Below are 17,643 nucleotides of genomic sequence, written 5' to 3'. Positions count from 1 at the left end.
TTCAAGAATTGGAAATTAACTTTTATATCATTTCTGTTCTCTTTTCTCCTAAATCAAAACCCTCCCTTCATTGCTAACTACCAACAATGTGCCCAAATTTTCCCCATATCTATATTGAGAATTATTTGCTTTGTGATGATTCCTCTCATTCTTTTAGAATCAAAGGGTTTAATCTTGCTATATCATACCAAAGATAGAGACACTGCTGAAAAATGATATAGGCATTTTAGGATGCCTTTCAGTTCTGACTAATTGTCATTATGAAAGCTTGCTTCATGGTTGGCAAGTAAAATTATACTGCATTTAGTTGCCTTCTGTGATCAAATTATGTAACAGAATTTTAAAAAAGAAATAAGTGATTTAAATAGAAGTAATTGTGCAAATCCTTATTATGATAGTAGAATAATGTGATCAAAATAAAAACTGATGCTAAGAATTATGCTCTGAAAATACATTAACTTATCATTAGGTATCCCCTTTCCTCTACAGTATTAACATATTCTCCTACTCCAATAAATCTCCTGATATCTGAATCATAATTAAGTCACAAAAACATTTTTTAGGGGTATTATAGGAAATATCCACACTTTCTAATCTGAAGGTATTAACTGAGATGTTATTTCCCTGATCTTTGTATGCCAACACTCACTATATATATTTCACTAAGCATGATTATAGCCATTTGCTAAGAGTCATTGAATATTATATGATAGTAATTGTCTCCTTACTGATTTAGCTTAGCTTAGAAGTCAACAGGTTCCTAGCTGTAGAACTATAGACCATGATCTGAATGCCATTTGCATTTATAACTATTGCATCCATGAATGAATGAGTAAATGAAAGAAACACCCCAGGATAATCAGCAAGTTTGAGCTTGTCACTGGCAACTGGCTACAGAAAGAAGGTGTGGGTGTTAAGATGGTTTAAACACAGGTCAAACCATTATAGTGCTGAATCCTCACCCACAAACTAGCATTTTGCATTTCGCAGTACACTGTTTCTCATTGGGAGAAAAAAATCTAGTGAAATCTTATAAAATTTGGCTCTTTTGGGAAAGAATTTATAATCATTTGGATGATGTCAGAGAAAAAAATTTCCTTATCAAGCACATTATTCAAAATGGAAATTAATAATGCAAATATGATTGAAGGGCAAAATCTGAAATTACTAAGAAAACAGACTGTGCAAGTAGCACTGTGCATCTTAGAACTGGTGCTCTGCCTGGCACACCATTCATAGATATCCAGTAAATGCTTATTCAGTGAATCAATAAATTGTTAATTTACATACAGACACGAGTAACATGGACTAGGTGAGTCTTATAGTCCTTTCCATGTTAAAATTCTGTGATACTCTGATAACAAATCCTACTTATTTACTTAAATCATATTCCCCAAAACACTTACCCATCTCTAACTAGCCAGTTCTTTTTCAGTATAGTTCGAAGTTCACATTTATTGCTTCAAATATATGAGTATTTTTTTGAAATAAACCCATGTCTCAGAACTTCATTTGTCTTTTTTTACATGATCCTAAATTGTGAGCTTTTGTGTGTTTTTTTTTTTTTTTACTTACTGAAGAATCAATTTTAATGAAGAATAGTAATAGTAACTATTTGTGTGTGTGTGTGTGTGTGTAAAAGTCTGGCATGCATTCTTTTTCTTTATCTTCCCAAGTTCCTAACACATGGATTTTAGATGCAGATATACTTAGGTTGTTTTACTAGTATGGCCAAGGAAGCTCATACTGCTTTGACCCTTCTATGGATAATAAGTATAAAGTGTGGACAAAATGCAAGAAACAACTATTTAAAAACACTGGAGAACTAAAGATAGAGTCAGGCAAAAGCTAGAGGGAAGCTGACACCTATAAAAAAAGAATGGTATACTCTAAGTTTCTCTCTCTCTCTCTTTTTCTAGATTGTAGCTTGAATGCAGACTGAAATTAGCATCTGCATGGGATGGGTAAAACTCTCATAGAAAACCTACCTACCATTTCTCTGATGTGAAGAATGAAGCACTCTGGGCAGCTATAGCTCCTAGAAGATGATAGGAGAGTCCCAAAAAAGAGAGTGAGAGAGAGAGAGAGAAAAAGAAAAAGAACCCTAAATTCTGTGAATAAATTCTGCTCAAATCTTTGGCTGACCCTGAAACACACATGTGCAAGGCAGACTCAAAGCAGCCTAATAAGAAAAAAAGAAATGGACTGAGTTTGAACTGCTGCCCAAGAGAGGGAATTTGTAATTTGACTCTAATCAAGTTAAATGCCCGCTTAAAAAGAACGACAACAACATTCTCAGGGAGTATAGTAGAATCTATGTGCTCCACAACATAATAGCTGCAACATCCAGGATACAGCCTACAGTGACTAGATGTATGAAGAGTTCAGAAAATGTGACCCATTCTCATAAGGAAAGATAATCAGAGGAAGTCTATTTCATAATGACCCAGATGTGAAATTAGCAAATGAGAATTTAAAAACAGGTATTATAAGTATGCTTAATGACTTTAAAGGAAAATATTATCTTAATGAATGAAAAGATTGGAAATCTCAAGAGAGGAAAAAAAATCTGTAAGAAAGAACCAAATAGAAATTTTGGAGTTAAAGCAGTAAAATATGAAATTTTCAGATCACTGGGTGGACTTAGAGGAGAATGGAGATGACAGAGAAAAGAATCAGTGAATGTCATGGTAGACCAATATAAATGACCTAATCTGAAGATAGAAGAAAGAAGATTGGTGAAGAACATACAAGAGACTGAAGGACTTGTGGGACAATAGCAAAAGTTCTAACAGGGGTGCCTGGGTGGCTCAGGTCATGATCCCTTTATAAACATATGCAAATGTAATGCATATAACAATATAACATATAACATATAGCATATAACATATAACAATATAACATATAACATATAGCATATAACAATAATAGTTTGAAGGGGGGGGGTCAGTAAATGGACCTATTTAGGTTGCAGTGTTTCTACACATTATATAAAGTGAGACAATATTACCTCTAGCTAGACTGGGAAGTTACAAATGTTTAAGTAATCACAGACCAACCACTGAAAATACAAAGAAGTATAATTAGAAATCCAAGAGATAAATTAATATGGAATTTTTTAAATATTCAAATAATCCAAAGGAAGATGGGAAAAAAATAGAGGACCAGAAAACAGAGAGGGCAAATAGTGAATAAATAATAAAATAGTAGAAGCCTATCTAACCACACTAATAATTACACTGTATGTTAATGGACTAGTACTCTAACAGATATCATAAGAATGAAAATAAACAAGATCTAACTATATACTGTCTATAAGAGGTTCACCTTATATATAAAGGCCAGGTTTGGAAATAAGGATGGAAGGAGATATATCATGCAAACAATAAGAGTAAGAAAACTGGAGGGGCTTTACTGATATCAGTTAATGTAGACATCAAGATAAAGATCATTACTGAAGGACATTTCACAGTGATTAAACAATTTATCAAGGAGACATAACAATCACAAATGTCAAATTAATACTTCAAAATACATGAAGCAAACAGTTACATAATTAAAAGGAGAAGTAGACAGTTTCCCAATTATACTAGGAGATTTTTAATTATATTAGGAGATTTCCTCAGTAATTGATAGAACAACTGGACAAAAATTCAATAAAAACCTAAATGACCTAAGGCTAATTGTTGTTTATGCAAAATTATACCTGACATTTGAAGAACATACCTTCTTTCCAAGTGTGTATAGTATGTTCACTGATAGATCATATATGATGGGCCATAAAAATTAAGCAACACTTCTAAATAATCCATGGGTCAAAGAAAAACTGAGGAAGGAACTTGGAAAATATTTTGAATTTGAAGCCTGATTTTGATACTTAATATATGCATGACCTTGGACAACTGATTTTGATTGCCAAGTCTCAGTTGGCAAGATGGAGTTATTAATATTAACCCTTGTAAGGTTGTTGTGAAGATCAAATAAAACAACATATGTAAGGCACTTAGCACATGTTCTAGTGTAATAATGATACTCAATTTCATTGCCAGTAACTGGAGGCCATTAGTGAGGGTGTGTGGCTATACGTATTGGGTCTCTTATCACTTCCATCATTCTGTCTTTGAATGCTACTCAAAGAGCCCAAGCCTCATGATCCCATTTTTTAATTAAGTAATTATTTAATTACTTTTAGAAGGGGGAGGGGCAGCAGGAGAGAGAAAATCTTAAGTAGGCTCCCCGTCCAGCCTGTAGCTCAACATGGGGCTGGATCTCGTGACCACCTGAGTCAAAGTCAAGAGTTAACCAATGGATCCACCTAGGCGCCCCATCCCATTCTTCAAATATCCTTGTTGATAACCTTTCTACTCTGTCTGATTTAATTTTTTTCTCCTTTTTTCTCCTTACAATATAACACTACTTATGTAAACACACAGTAATATATACTTGAATATGTATCTCAAGTACAGAATAATGCTCTCATTCCCAGGCCCCCATTTAACCTGCATTTCTGACTACTGACTATCCCCAGAGCAACGACTGAATAGATGCCAGAAGCCCTTTTCCTACAACTTGTGATCTAAGAGTTGTAGTTCATCAGGCTGGCCTTCCATTTCCCAGATATCAGAAACCAATCTGGAATATGAAGAGCCATGATTCTCTTCTAGTTTTCTTCCCAACCCTGTGCAGACTCAGCAGTGATCTTAATCTCTCGCTTCTTAAAGGATCTCCTTTTAAACACATGTAATAATAACTATCTCATGGAAATGTTGGTGTCTAATTAATTATTGTTTGTCAAAACCTTTAAGATCTTCAACTGGAAAGGGGATTGTGGACGCCTGCAGTATTATCTTGGAGAGCCCTGATTCTTGCTTCATTGAACAGAGCTAGTGTCTATGTGTAATCAAATTAGGCACACTGCTACAGGCTTATGCTGTAATTAATGAAATCCATGCAGACTGAATGAAGTGATCAGTCCATTATCTTTAGATTGAATAATTAAGTCTGAAGAGCTTCAGTGGTTTTCCAAGTAGCTTCTTTTTCAGCTGACTATTGACTTTTTGCCTCTCAATCTTGCTGTCTAATGTCAGTTAGCTTTGTGTCCCTTTTTCTCGTGTCCTGCAGATTTCATTATAATACAAAAACTGCTCTATTTTTACAAATTTGTGTTTTAAACAGTAGAGCTGAGTCTTACCTTAAATAACAAAACAAACTTGAAGTAATAAAAAAGCAAGGGGGATGGCACACATTTTATTGGGAGCCTGCTCTGGGTCAGGTACTACAGAGCACCCTATGTATATGACCTCATTTAATTTTTCCCTGGCCACACAGTAATATAATATAATCCCCATTTTAGGGATGAGAAAACAGTCTTGGGGAGTTAAAATAACTTATTGAAGGTCAGAAACTCATGCTCTTTCCACGAGTGGGAGAAGCCTGTGTCTATGCAGCATGCCAAAAAGTGTGTTATTCAGAGCAGTGGTGATACATACCTTCAGTGTCTTGTTGTGTCTCTGCAACTCCCGGCATAGACTCTCCAGTTTGCTTCTTGCAAGGATAGCTCTGCTGTGCTCGCTTTGTAACTGGTCCTTTTCCTTTTGGATTTGTACCTGTTTCTTTTGTAAGAGCTTTAACTTCTTTTGCTCAGTGCGGTGTTCATCCAGCTAGACACAAGGGGTGCAAACATAAAAGAAAATGGCAGGAATTGCTTTTGAGTTGACAGAAAAGCAGCAAAAGAGGAAATACCTAAAGACCACTCTGTGGTGGTTGGAAACATTTTTTTTTTGTTATCGTGGCCAACCCTCTGCAATCAAATGAACCTCATAAATGGGACTTTGCGATACTTCTAGATATGGCCTTTAGAACATATCATTTATAGCTTTTCCCTTATCATTATAACAATCCCTTCTTACTCTGATCTTCTTTTTGGTGGTCTAGAAATCATTTCCTTTCTCTTGAGTCTCTCCAGTGACACTGGTCAATAGGGAAGGGCACATCTTGGAATCCGTAGGCTCTCAGAATTCATGATAATGCTTTGCGTTGGTGCGATGGTCGACAGTGTGTCTGCTTGGTGTATATTTGGTCTCACAATTCTTTCTCAAAACAAACTTAGAGCAACTTTTTTTTTTTTTTAATAGGAAAGCATAAAACAGCTTCCTGGTAAAATGGAAGATGAAATCTGTGGTTTGTGAAACAGGGGGAGAAGAGAAAGGACCTCTCAACTACCCAGCATCGGCAATTTCCCCCCAGAACTTCAGAAGTAGAAGCCGCACAGTTCAACAGCATGAATGGCAAGTATTCTTAACATGCCCTGCCCTCTGACCACCCTACCTCCACCGTCCATGCTTATGACCAACAAATCATGACATGCGTGCTTTTGTCAACCATAGCTGGGGTCTCTTCTCATACTGCTCCAGCAGCTACCACAAAGTATTAGGGATGGCATGGAAAATGAAGCCCACGTGCCATGGAATGTTCCATCTTGGGGTGCTATACTTCTGGGATAGAGTTGCAAGATAAAATGTGCGACATCCAGTTAAATTTGAATTTCAAATAATTAAGAAATTAAATTTTAGTAAAAGTGCATCAAAAGTATTGCATTGGACACTTTTAGTGAAAAAAATTATTTATCTGAAACACAAATGTAACTGGGTGTCCTGTATTTTCGTCTGCTGAATTTGGCAATGTAGAATGGAATTCTAGTTCCAGTGCGGGCAGTTTGGGAATCAATCTACAGAAGCCACCAGAGACAGCACACTCCAAGCATGTTGATCTCAGGTGGACAGTCAGTGAGGCTGTCTGCAAAGACAGCTCTTCGTCCAGAGCCTTTCCTTTGCTGGACTCAGTTTCCTGAGTGCCCAAATGATGCTTAATCCAGGAGGGTGTTTGTCCTGATTATGACCTTATTGGCTCAAGGGGAGGAAAAGCCCTTGAGAGACTATTGGGGCTTTTGGACCCCAGGCGTTCCTTGTGCCCTAAAGAGCCTGATGCAAGTGATGACACGCATGATATGAACACTCATGTGTGCCTCAGTTTCCATGTCTTAAAAAAGTATTTGTTCTTTCTGAACTAGCCGAACAAGACTGTCACATTCTCTTCAGTTCAAATCTTATCTTTCTCCCTTCCTCCTGCCACACAGTGATCATTGCTGGAGTAAGCTGGGGGTATTCATACATGGTATTCTATGATCACATTTATGGGCAATTTTTATTTATTAGTGAGAATAGCATCAGGAAAAATTGAACCCATATTGTTATAAACATTGATTGAAATTGATTTCCTTCTTGAAATTCAATTGGACAATCATTGATATTTTATTATATGCTTCTCGTGCTAACCTCCTGTTAACAGGAAGGATGAGTTTTTTCATTTTGGACCATAGTTATATTTGTGCTTATATTTGGATTTTTTTCTTTTTTCTTTTTTTTTAGAGAGAAAAAGTGGGGGAACAGGCAGAGGAAGAGGGAGAGAGAGAATTTCAGGCAGACTCCCCATTGGGCACAGAGGCCCAGGCACAGTTCCATCTCATGACCCTGAGATCATGACCTGAGCAGAGATCAAGAGTTGGATGCTTGACCCACTGAGTCACCTAGGCGCCTCCCCTCTTTTGTTTTTCAATTTTTTTAATTAAAAATTTTTTTTAGAGAGAGAGTATATTTGGATTTTGAATGACCTATTATCTCTTTCTGAAATTTACATATTGTTATTGCCATTATGATTTAGACTTTGGGCCACATAATTTCTTGTTGTGGGGGGCTATCTTGGGCATTGTAGGCTCTTCAGCCACATCCTTGTCCCCAGCCTACTGGATGCCAATAGCACCCCCTACAATTGTAACATCCATATGGATTTACCTGAGCACCAGGAAGAGGATACCCTACACGGGTTTCGTAAGTTGGAAGAGATGACTTCACTTGCTTATCAACCAGGTAATGTTCTAGTTTTACTGCAAAATTACATATATTTGACATTTAGCTATGTCTACCTTGAATGCTCTAAATAAAAACCCTTAACTTTCTGAAAATTTTTTAAAGCCTGTGGCTAATTTTATTCAAATACTTCAGGCTTGTGAATACATATATATTTTTTTAAAGATTTTATTTATTTATTTGACAGACAGAGATCACAAGTAGGCAGAGAGGCAGGCAGAGAGAGAGGAGGAAGCAGGCTCCCCGCTGAGCAGAGAGCCCCATGTAGGGCTCGATCCCGGGACCCTGGAATCATGACCTGAGCCAAAGGCAGAGGCTTTAACCCACTGAGCTACCCAGGTGCCCTGATATATGGTTTCTTAATGAATGAAAGTGAACATATTGCAACCAAGTCAACTCAGTCAGATTTCTTCCTGGCTTAGTGATTTAATGATGCAATTAGACACCACAGCACTTCTATACTATCGTGACAGGCATATTAGATTTTTATCTGCTATTTTTCTTGCTCTCCCTTTTTTATTATTAAGTTAAAAATAAATTAATGCCAATTACTAAATCAGAATAGTATTAGTGATTTGTTGTAACTACATTAAAACTGAGGACACTTAGAAAAACTACTTCTTCCAGGTCATGTGGTATTTTTTAAAATAAATGTATCCTTATTTGTTAATGAAAACAATAATTGGTGATATTATAGGATTCAGAATCTGGAAGGGTGAGTGAGCTAGAGTGGCAGTTTGATTCACAGCTTTGAATTTGATGATTTATTCTATGTTAACACTTACATGTCAGACACATTTTATATTAATATCCAAATCAGTGAGCAATGAAATAGGTTTTAGTCTCCAAGTGAAAGATTGAAATTATTCATAATTTTTCCTTTCTGAAAAGGAAATGTAATGGGTTTTTGGCCAATTTTCTCCTATTCATTTTTTCTAGAGTGACCTTTTGGATTTTAAAGTTTATTATAGGACATGATATAAATGCCAATGTATAGTAAGTAAGGCTTGAGTTGAGTCGGCTCTCTGGAAAGATAACCTCCATCGGGTGACTCCTGACTGGGAAGGAGAGTAGGTGGAGGGAGTTCCTAGGGTGAACAGCTGTGGCTCAGGAAGAAAATCTCAGGCAGATGGGACAAGTGATGCTTCTCTGATGTGCTGCTGAGGGCTGCAGCCCCTCCCATGGCTTCCCATATGAGGCTGGAACGCTGCCCAGTCCAGTCAAGTATGGAGCGTGGCACTAGAAATATGAATGGCTTTGGTAAAAGGAGGTAAATTGGAGGGGTAAAGGGAAAACGATGTGGGAAAGTACCAAAGAGACCAAGGATGGACCCAGAATGGGGGCCTTATTTTTGGGAAAAATATTTTTGAAACCTAACTTATTTTATGGCATTGAAACTGCTCATGGATGGTTAATAGCTAATGTTAAACAAGCTGCAATAAAAACAAGTTGAGACCCTTGATACTCACTTTATAAATTTTTGCCATTCTTTTGGAAAATACTATGACCATTTAAAAAATGCCTAAAAAACCAAAAGACATTCATGCAGTTTGATTCCGCAATCTCAATTCTGGATTGGGAACATGGATCATAAAACCAATGAGAAGGAACAGATCTAATGCATGACGATGTGTAGTACAGCAGGATTTGGTAAAGCAAACAGTAGAAGGAATCCAATGTCCCCAAATCAGAGAACCAGGAGATAATGGCCACTCCATGGAAAATGATGTAACTATTACAAAATATAATTATAAAGACTCTAAACTGCATGGGAAATTGTCTGTCGTATGAGTCATCAAAACTGGATACCAAATTATGTATCTACCTTATAATAGTAATTGTTATAAAAATTATATCTTCTTCTATAGCAGAATTGGGAATGAAGACGGTTAAATCAAAGTTTGTGTTTTAGGTTATGGGATTAGTGATATATTTGCTTGTGTCTGCAGCATTTTTCATATCATCATGATATGGGGTTTACGTGATTAAAAAACAATTAAAAAGTGTTGGCATAGTTAAACAACCAGCCAGTGATTCAGGGTTCCAGAGTCCCTTTGGGCTTATTGCAGGACTGTTCAGCCCAAGAAGATGAGGCAAGGTGACAGAAGAAAGGGAGGAACATGACCACAGGATGGGAGTTAGAAAAAGAAAGAAAACAAGTAACTTGTTAAACTCCAGTCCATCAATAGGGTGAAGATGAGGGGTTTGTGTGCCTGAAGTTCATTCAGTTTTGGAGGCTCTCTTTTAAAAACAAAGCACAGGGGCGCCTGGGTGGCTCAGTGGGTTAAAGCCTCTGCCTTCGGCTCAGGTCATGATCTCAGGGTCCTGGGATCAAGCCCCACATCAGGCTCTCTGCTCAGCAGGGAGCCTGCTTCCCCCTCTCTCTCTGCCTGCCTCTCTGCCTACTTGTGATCTCTGTCTGTCAAATAAATAAATTAAATCTTCAAAAAAATAAAAAAAATAAAAACAAAGCACACAGAAAAAAACCCCAATATTGAGAAAAGAGAATTGCATCCAGAGCCTCAGAGGGGCCCATGCCAGTGAGAGGCTCTGAACCAAACTTCATTAGCTGCAAGGTAGATCTGCCTTCAGCCTGCAGCTTAGAGGAAGTGTTTTGTTCTGTGGACTTAGCGTCATTCTCCTGTCACTGCTTGTCCAAAAGACACAAGTGAGTGAAAATATTTTTTTAAAGAAAACAACCAGGGGTATGCCGGGTTGGCTCAGTCTGTTAAGTGTCTGCCTTTGACTCAGGTCATGATCCCAGCGTCCTGGCATCAAGCCCTGCCTTGGGTTCCCTGCTCTTTGGGGAGCCTGCTTCTCCCTCTGCCCCTTCCCCTGCTTGTGCTCTCTCTCTCTCTGACCAATAAATAAATAAAATCTTAAAACAAAAAAAGGAAGCTGAAAGGAAGGAGGAGCACATTGGATAGCGTCATGTGAGAGGATGTCACATCCCTGTGGAGAGTTGCACACCCTGGGGAGTAGTGCCCAGACCTCAAATGGCACTCCTTTCGCAGAGAGGCTGGCTTCACTGAACCCTCCTCTTTTTCCCAACTGACCCATTGGAAGAGTACTGGCGGGGAGGCAGTGCCCTTCACGGATTCTCTGATGTCTCTGAGTGGCTTCCCTGCCTCCCAATGGCCTTATTCAGAGGGACCCTGCCTGGGGAGGACCTAGAACTAGGCACAAAGCAACCCATATCAAACACTGCCAGTGGGGATGGGGAGAAGAATGTAGATCAAAGAGAAAAAAATGAATGGTTGAATGACTGACTGACTGAATGAAGAGAGTTTTCAAGCCCAAATGAAAAGGGGTCACAAGCTGAGGGTAGGAAAAACTCATCCCTCTGCCTTCCTGAGGGGGCCTCCTCAAAATACCTAGGCACAAGAACTGAATGAAAGTTTGCCTTTAGGTCGAGTATATTTCTGTTTTCTTACAAACCCAAAAAGAACTTTAAAATATCTGCAATTTTCAATGATCTCTAATTCTCTCTTCTGTTCCCCAAATTATACATATAATTGAAGGCTAGACTCCAGTAGACTCCAGCGCTATCCTCTTTCTTGGTTGTGCTGTTTTTCCTCAGTTTTTCTCTTTCTTTTTCCTTTAAAAAAAAATTCTGCTTTTATGGATTTTCGCTTTGGCTTGTGTGAGGTGACCAGCTATAGCCCCTCATGAGGTCCCCGGAAAACGAATGGCCTTTTCTCAGCTCCAACCAGAGCCTGAACCTCTCTGACACAAAGAGCTCATCCAAGATCTTACCAATTCAGCATACTTCTTGAATAAAAAATCCAGTTTTTCTTCAGGTGTTTGCAGCTTGTTCAGATTTTGCATTAGCACGTTGGCTTCTTTGCCTTTAAAGAAAACAAAACCCATCAAGACATTTAGAAAAATGTTTTGAAAATACTCAAAAGAATAAAAAATGCTGACCTTATATGTGACCTATTTTCCCCCATTGGTTAATTAAAAAAAAAAAAAAAAAAAAGAGGCAGAGCAGCCAATCAAAACTTCTGACGCCCACCAAACTGCCTGCATTGATGCGTGCGGTTCTAGACTTCCAGTCCAAAGCACAGAGTCTTGACAGTTTTGTCTGCCATTTTTGGGTTTTGTTTTTTGCTTTCAGTAGTTTTTTCTCTCTTTTGGGGGGTAACCAGTTGTCTTGTTTTTCTGTGTGAATGCATTCTGTGAGGTTTGGATGAGAATGTCCCGCTCATATTTCCTACCTAGCAGAGAATTAAATCAACATAGAAGGAAAACCAAGCCAAGACTTGGAGAGCCTTATCCACAGGCCTTTTTGGGTCTCTTGGGATAATGGGTTCAGCCTTCCTGGCCCTTCCTTCCTCCCATCCAGACTTAATCTTTGTTGACAGTCTCCTTTTCTGATCCCACTTGGAGTTTATGCTACATTTTAAGAATCATCTGTTCATGATTATTTGATGGTGAATCTCAGACTCTTCTCTTTCCTCATTGTTCTTCCTTTTGTCTTCTTCAGCTCAGCCTCCCCATTTGCCTTTCGGTGGACCTGGAAATCTTGTTTTAAAGTAGCCATTGGGCTGAGTGTTGGCAGGGAGGAGAGGGACCCTGGGGCCTGCATGTACCCCTGATGATGTCTTTTCAAAGTGTCTGATCAAGGTGGGACAGAGTGACAGCCAGTCTGTCTAATTAGAATAGGAATGTCAATCCACACAGTAGAGGCCATGTTTCCTGATGTAAATCTATGTGAGAATATTTGACAGCCTTTCCCCAAGAACAGGCATTTCCCTTTTGCTAGAATATTTGCTTTTATCCTGGGGAGGCAGATAAATCATGAAATTAAGCTTGCTAGATGAAATACAGGACATGGGACATGATTATACTAAAAAAATTTTGCATTGTTTACTGAAGTTCAAATTCTCCTTGGCATCCTATATTTTTATTTGCTATATCTGCTAACTTTAATGGCATCAAAGAATTTTAGGTCTAGAAGGACTTTAAAGAAGATTCAGACAAATGGTTAATTTTATAGATTAAAAATCTAAGGCCCAGCGAAGTCCAAAGTTACATAATTAGCACTGGCAGAGTCAAGGCTTGAATCCAAGGTTTGTCTACTTGCTCTAAATCACTTCATTCCCATGTGGAATTTGGATGCCAGGAAACTCAGAGAAATAAAAGGAAACTTTTTCTTAAAAAACATGACCTCATTGCTAACAGCTGGTTTTGTCCATCTCTGCCCAGTGAGTCAGTTCAGATTAGAGACATGGCCTAAGACAGGGAGAAGGTGGGTGTGAGAGGCACCCCACCAGCTTTCCAATTATGGCCTGTGACATATGGAGCCAAGTTTAAACTGGTCATCACTGCTGCCCCACCTCCCCTGTGCCTGTGCTCAGAGTTAGTTCTTAAGCAACCAGGAGAGATGTGCATTGGTCAGGACATCCCTTCCCCCTTGTCTTCAGTCTGGGAAAGGGACCGCATGAAGACTGGTGTCCTGAGTGAGTGCCATCTATTAGAGGAAAGAGATTGCTGTGGATCTGATTTGGCCCAGAACCGAGATCATGTTTGGTCCACAGCAAGTTCTCAGTAAATGTTGGTAATAGTGGAACAAAGCAAAGCCAACGTGTGCACACTTAGTAGCAGGTGAATTAAATGAACACTGTCCTGAAGACAACTTTGTGATTGACTTTGTGAATGACAGATCTTACTCTCACCTCTGCCATTGAATATATGCTTAGGAAACCTCTCAGTATGATTATGGTCACATAAAACCATTATGTGTCTCATCTGGGGGAGATAGAAACATTTGAGTGAGTACAGTAAGTCTCTTTTTCTCTCCATACCAAGTATCTTAACTTTTTATTTTCCTTAACCATGAGAAGAGGGTTTTGTTTTGGGCACCCTCATGGAGGTATCTTTCTGCTCTTATGTCCTGTTATTTTGCCTAAAAGGTCAACATTCAGAAGCATCAATTTATCCTTCAAAAATGATTTTGCCCTTCAACAAAAACAACACAAATATCCAGGAACTTGGAGATAGGCATGCACAGAGTGAATAAATTTGGAACATCAGGGAGCTTAATTTTTAGACTTCCATTGGTTTGCCAGACTAGAATGCTGTGTGGTATTATCATGGAGAAGAGAACTAGGAAAGGGATTGCTCATCTTCTATTAGAGGTTGTAATTACAATTCCACAGAAATGAGGTCATTTGGTGATAGTGTCAGACACAAGAGGCAAACTGACTTTTTTTTCAGGGACATTTTATTAGGAGTGAGTGCTGTCTTTCCCCCAGTGTGTCATTCCAAAGCAGTGTGATTGTGAGATTAGTCATAAAAAAAGTGAGGGACAGACCTGAAGTCCCCATTGAAAATGGGGAAGGCACATGAAGGGCATATTGCCCTCCTCCACAAAATACTCAGTTGAGTAGTAGTAAGTCTACAAGGGGGTAGGGCCACATGAGCAACAAGAACGGCTGTGTCACACATGACTGTAGCCAAAAGCACAGTTGTAGACTGAGGGAGTAATTATACTACAAAGGAAAGATTTTTACACCAAAGAAATTAAAACACTTAAATTGAGATAATGAAGTCAGCTATATAAATGAGGATGGGAATTTTTCTTAAACTTTTGGCATAGTGATAACTGTTTATACTAAGTTTATGCAGATTTGATAAGTGTCCAAACCCTGACTTTTTCTCTACCAAAATTATCTTCTAGAAATTTGGGGCTAAAATTTGGTCTTGGACACGCAAGTGTGTCTCTCTTCTCCCTCCCTGCTTTCTATGTGTTATGGCAGAATCTTAAAGCTAAAAAAGATCGTGAATATTCTGTTTCAAATGTTAGACCCAGATTCAAATTTCAATGTTAATTTTGTTTTCTAACACAATTTAAAAATAGTGACTCTGATACAAATAATTTCTGAGTGTCTATAGATATCTTTTGAGAGAAATAAGATTTGTGTTTGTTGATTATAAGAACAGTGTATTTAAATTCACACTGGACTAAGGATAAGGACTAGACTCTGGGTTCTAGAACAGACTGTGTCACTGACTAGTTGACACAGTAACTCTTTTTATAGACTCTTCAACTCCCTAGGCCTAAATTTTCCTCGCTATAAAATTATTAAGTTGGCTAAATGGGTTCTGAGTTTAGCATTTAGGATTTGTTGATTCCATGACTAGAATAAATTTAATCATTTTTAGCTTGATTTAGACAACAATAAAATTAACAATGTTTGGATGGTATATTTGTCTTTCCAAAATGTTTTGGGGAAAAAAACAACAACAGACTTCCAAAATTTTTCAGGATTCTCTTATCCCTCATTGTTACTTCTCATAGTCTGGTTTTTGTTTGTTTTGATTGGTTTTAATGGCTTATCAGTTTTGAAAATACTGCCTACCCTGTATTTTCTAGTTACACTGTTTTTACTTGGCCAACATTTTATATCTTTTGTGTTTTAGTCACCTTGTTTTATGTACTTGGAACTTTTGACTCTCACCCAGTTGGGGAGTGGACCTGGACTTCTTATTAGGTCAGTTGATGATATGTTTGAATTATTAGTAATTTCTTGACTCTAACTATAAAGAAAACTTTCTTAAAAGGAAAAAAAAAACCTTTAAGAGTCTAAAAATGAAGAGATTATTCCAGGGAAAACAAAATAAAGTAAAACCTTATAATGAAAAAGAAAAATACCAGGAAGAACAGTAAGAAGTGAATACATCTATTCCTAATTCTGATCAGAAGAGAGTGCTAATTACTTTGCTCAAGTTATATTTTTCTGTCCCAATTGACCTATTTCTTTAAACCTCTCTCTCTGTTTAGGACCTGGCCTAAAATCTAGCTTCCCTGTGAATCTACTCATGAACCTTGCAATCTCTGTTGATTCCTCTTTTCCCTGAATTCTTCTGGTCTCCTCCTATCTCTTCCACAAGTTTAGCAGTTGTATTAAGGCAACAGTTTATTCCCCTTTCACAGTGAAACTAAAAATCAAGCTAAAAATGGATGAAACAAATCATCTGGGAAAGTGCCCATTCTAAGGAAGAGTAAGCAAATGGCTTTCTAAAGACATTTTGGAATCCACCATCTTAGTCAAGCCCCTCAGAAGGTACAACTGAAAGTCACCTGTAACTAAAGGCAAAACCCATTAACTGAGCTATGACAAATGCTCCTTAACCAATATACCAATTAGTTTGTATGTATTTCAATCTTGCAATATTAGTGACTTCAGTTCTGCCCCCTTACTTCCTTTATGACTCATCTCACAATCACATCAGCTAGTTGAGTAACCTTTTTTTGTAGACTCTTAAACTCTCTAAGCTTCAATTTCCCTGTCTATAAAATTAGTGGGTTGACTAGATGTATTCTGAACTCAGACTGGACCTGCGGATCAGCTTTGTTTTCTTCCCAGGCTTATGCTTCAAACCTCTGATTTCTTACTCAATCGGTTATCAACTGGAATATCAGAAAGTATATTATATTTTATCATTGTTCTGTGCTTATTACTATGTGGTGCTTGAGCGGCCCACGTACTGTTGGCAGAGAAGTGATTAATAAGATACTGTGAGTCTGGAGGATGGGGTGGGAGAGGTAAGGGAGATGCATAAGACGTGTCAGAGTGCTGTCTAATGGGGACTCTGTTTTTGTCTCTTTCAGTTCAAATGCCAAGGGGAAAGTGGCTCTATCCACTAAAGAGATTTAAAAACGTTCCTCTAACTGCTTTGGTGTATAGTGTGTTGGCTATGGGGAGGATATGAAGTCTCTCAGGAAAAAGCAAGTCCTGGGTACTTGGGTTGTAGAGATATTTCCCAAATAATCAAAGGTGTTCTGTGAAAGAAGGATCTCTTTGGTCCAATTAGTCCAGAAAATATTGTAAACTATGCCCATCTATAGCAGAGATTTTCATTGTATATAGCAAAAGTCAAAGAATTCTGGCAGGAAGTAATCTTTAACGTCTGAAATCTCAAATATGCCAAAGTATATACAATGGAAAATTTTGGGCTAGAGAGCCAGAATGTTTCATCATCTCAAAAATACCAATAAAGCAGATATTATTGGATAAACATGAAATAATGGAAGACTCATCTTTTATCAAGTAGCTAAGCAAAATCTAAGGATATATTTTCAGGTGCTGGTAAAATGATTTACTAAAATTCTATAAAAGGTACAAATAGATTCTAAAGAAGACCACAGTCAGCACTTCACTTTTTCTTCAAAAGGGTGGAAGAAGAACTTTCTGAAACAGCAGAATCATTGTTTCTGCAGTCTATATCAAAATTGCCCCTGGTGCTTTGGTTCCACTCAAATCCTCCCAATTCTGAATTTCTGTGCTCAGGAACAGATTTTTCATAAATTCTGTATTTGGTTCTAATGCACACTTAAGTTTGAAAACTACTGGTCTAGATGATCAACAGCTAGGAAGCCCATTAAAGCTACTTACAGGCAGCTGAAATAATGTTTAAAATGGTGGTTATATATTTTAATCAGCCTAAAATGTTTAAGCCATAATGTAGCTGAAACATTACAGTGCTTAGAAGAATATGCCAATGGTGTTCAGAGACACATGTAGTTAGGGTGGACACAAGTGGGCACTGGCTTCACAAACATTGGTTCTGATCAAACATTCATTTGAAATCTGGTAACTTGGAGAGAGTGGTAGAATTAGAGTTGTGGAATGTTTTCTTTCTCTACAGTTCTTTTGATTATCAGGTAATTAGATCATCACTATAGATTTTTGAAATAACTCATGGAAGTCAG

General features: G+C 37.9%; 1 protein-coding gene across 1 annotated transcript in view; it reads right to left on the bottom strand.

Moving 5' to 3' along the window:
• The window catches only part of TXLNB (taxilin beta), a 55,732-nt gene that overhangs the window by 32,838 nt on the left and 5,251 nt on the right, over window positions 1-17,643 (bottom strand). The window contains exons 3-4 of the mRNA XM_080806710.1: window positions 11,682-11,773; window positions 5,490-5,660 (exon numbers count right to left, since the gene is read on the bottom strand). Coding sequence (XP_080662836.1) covers window positions 5,490-5,660; window positions 11,682-11,773 — 263 coding nt within the window. The remainder of the gene's footprint in view (window positions 1-5,489; window positions 5,661-11,681; window positions 11,774-17,643) is intronic.

The sequence above is a fragment of the Martes martes genome (assembly GCF_963455335.1).
Source record: "Martes martes genome assembly, chromosome: 6".
Lineage (NCBI taxonomy): Eukaryota > Metazoa > Chordata > Mammalia > Carnivora > Mustelidae > Martes > Martes martes.
The sequence above is the reverse complement of the archived record's forward strand: the minus strand, read 5'-3'. Positions and strand labels throughout refer to the sequence as shown.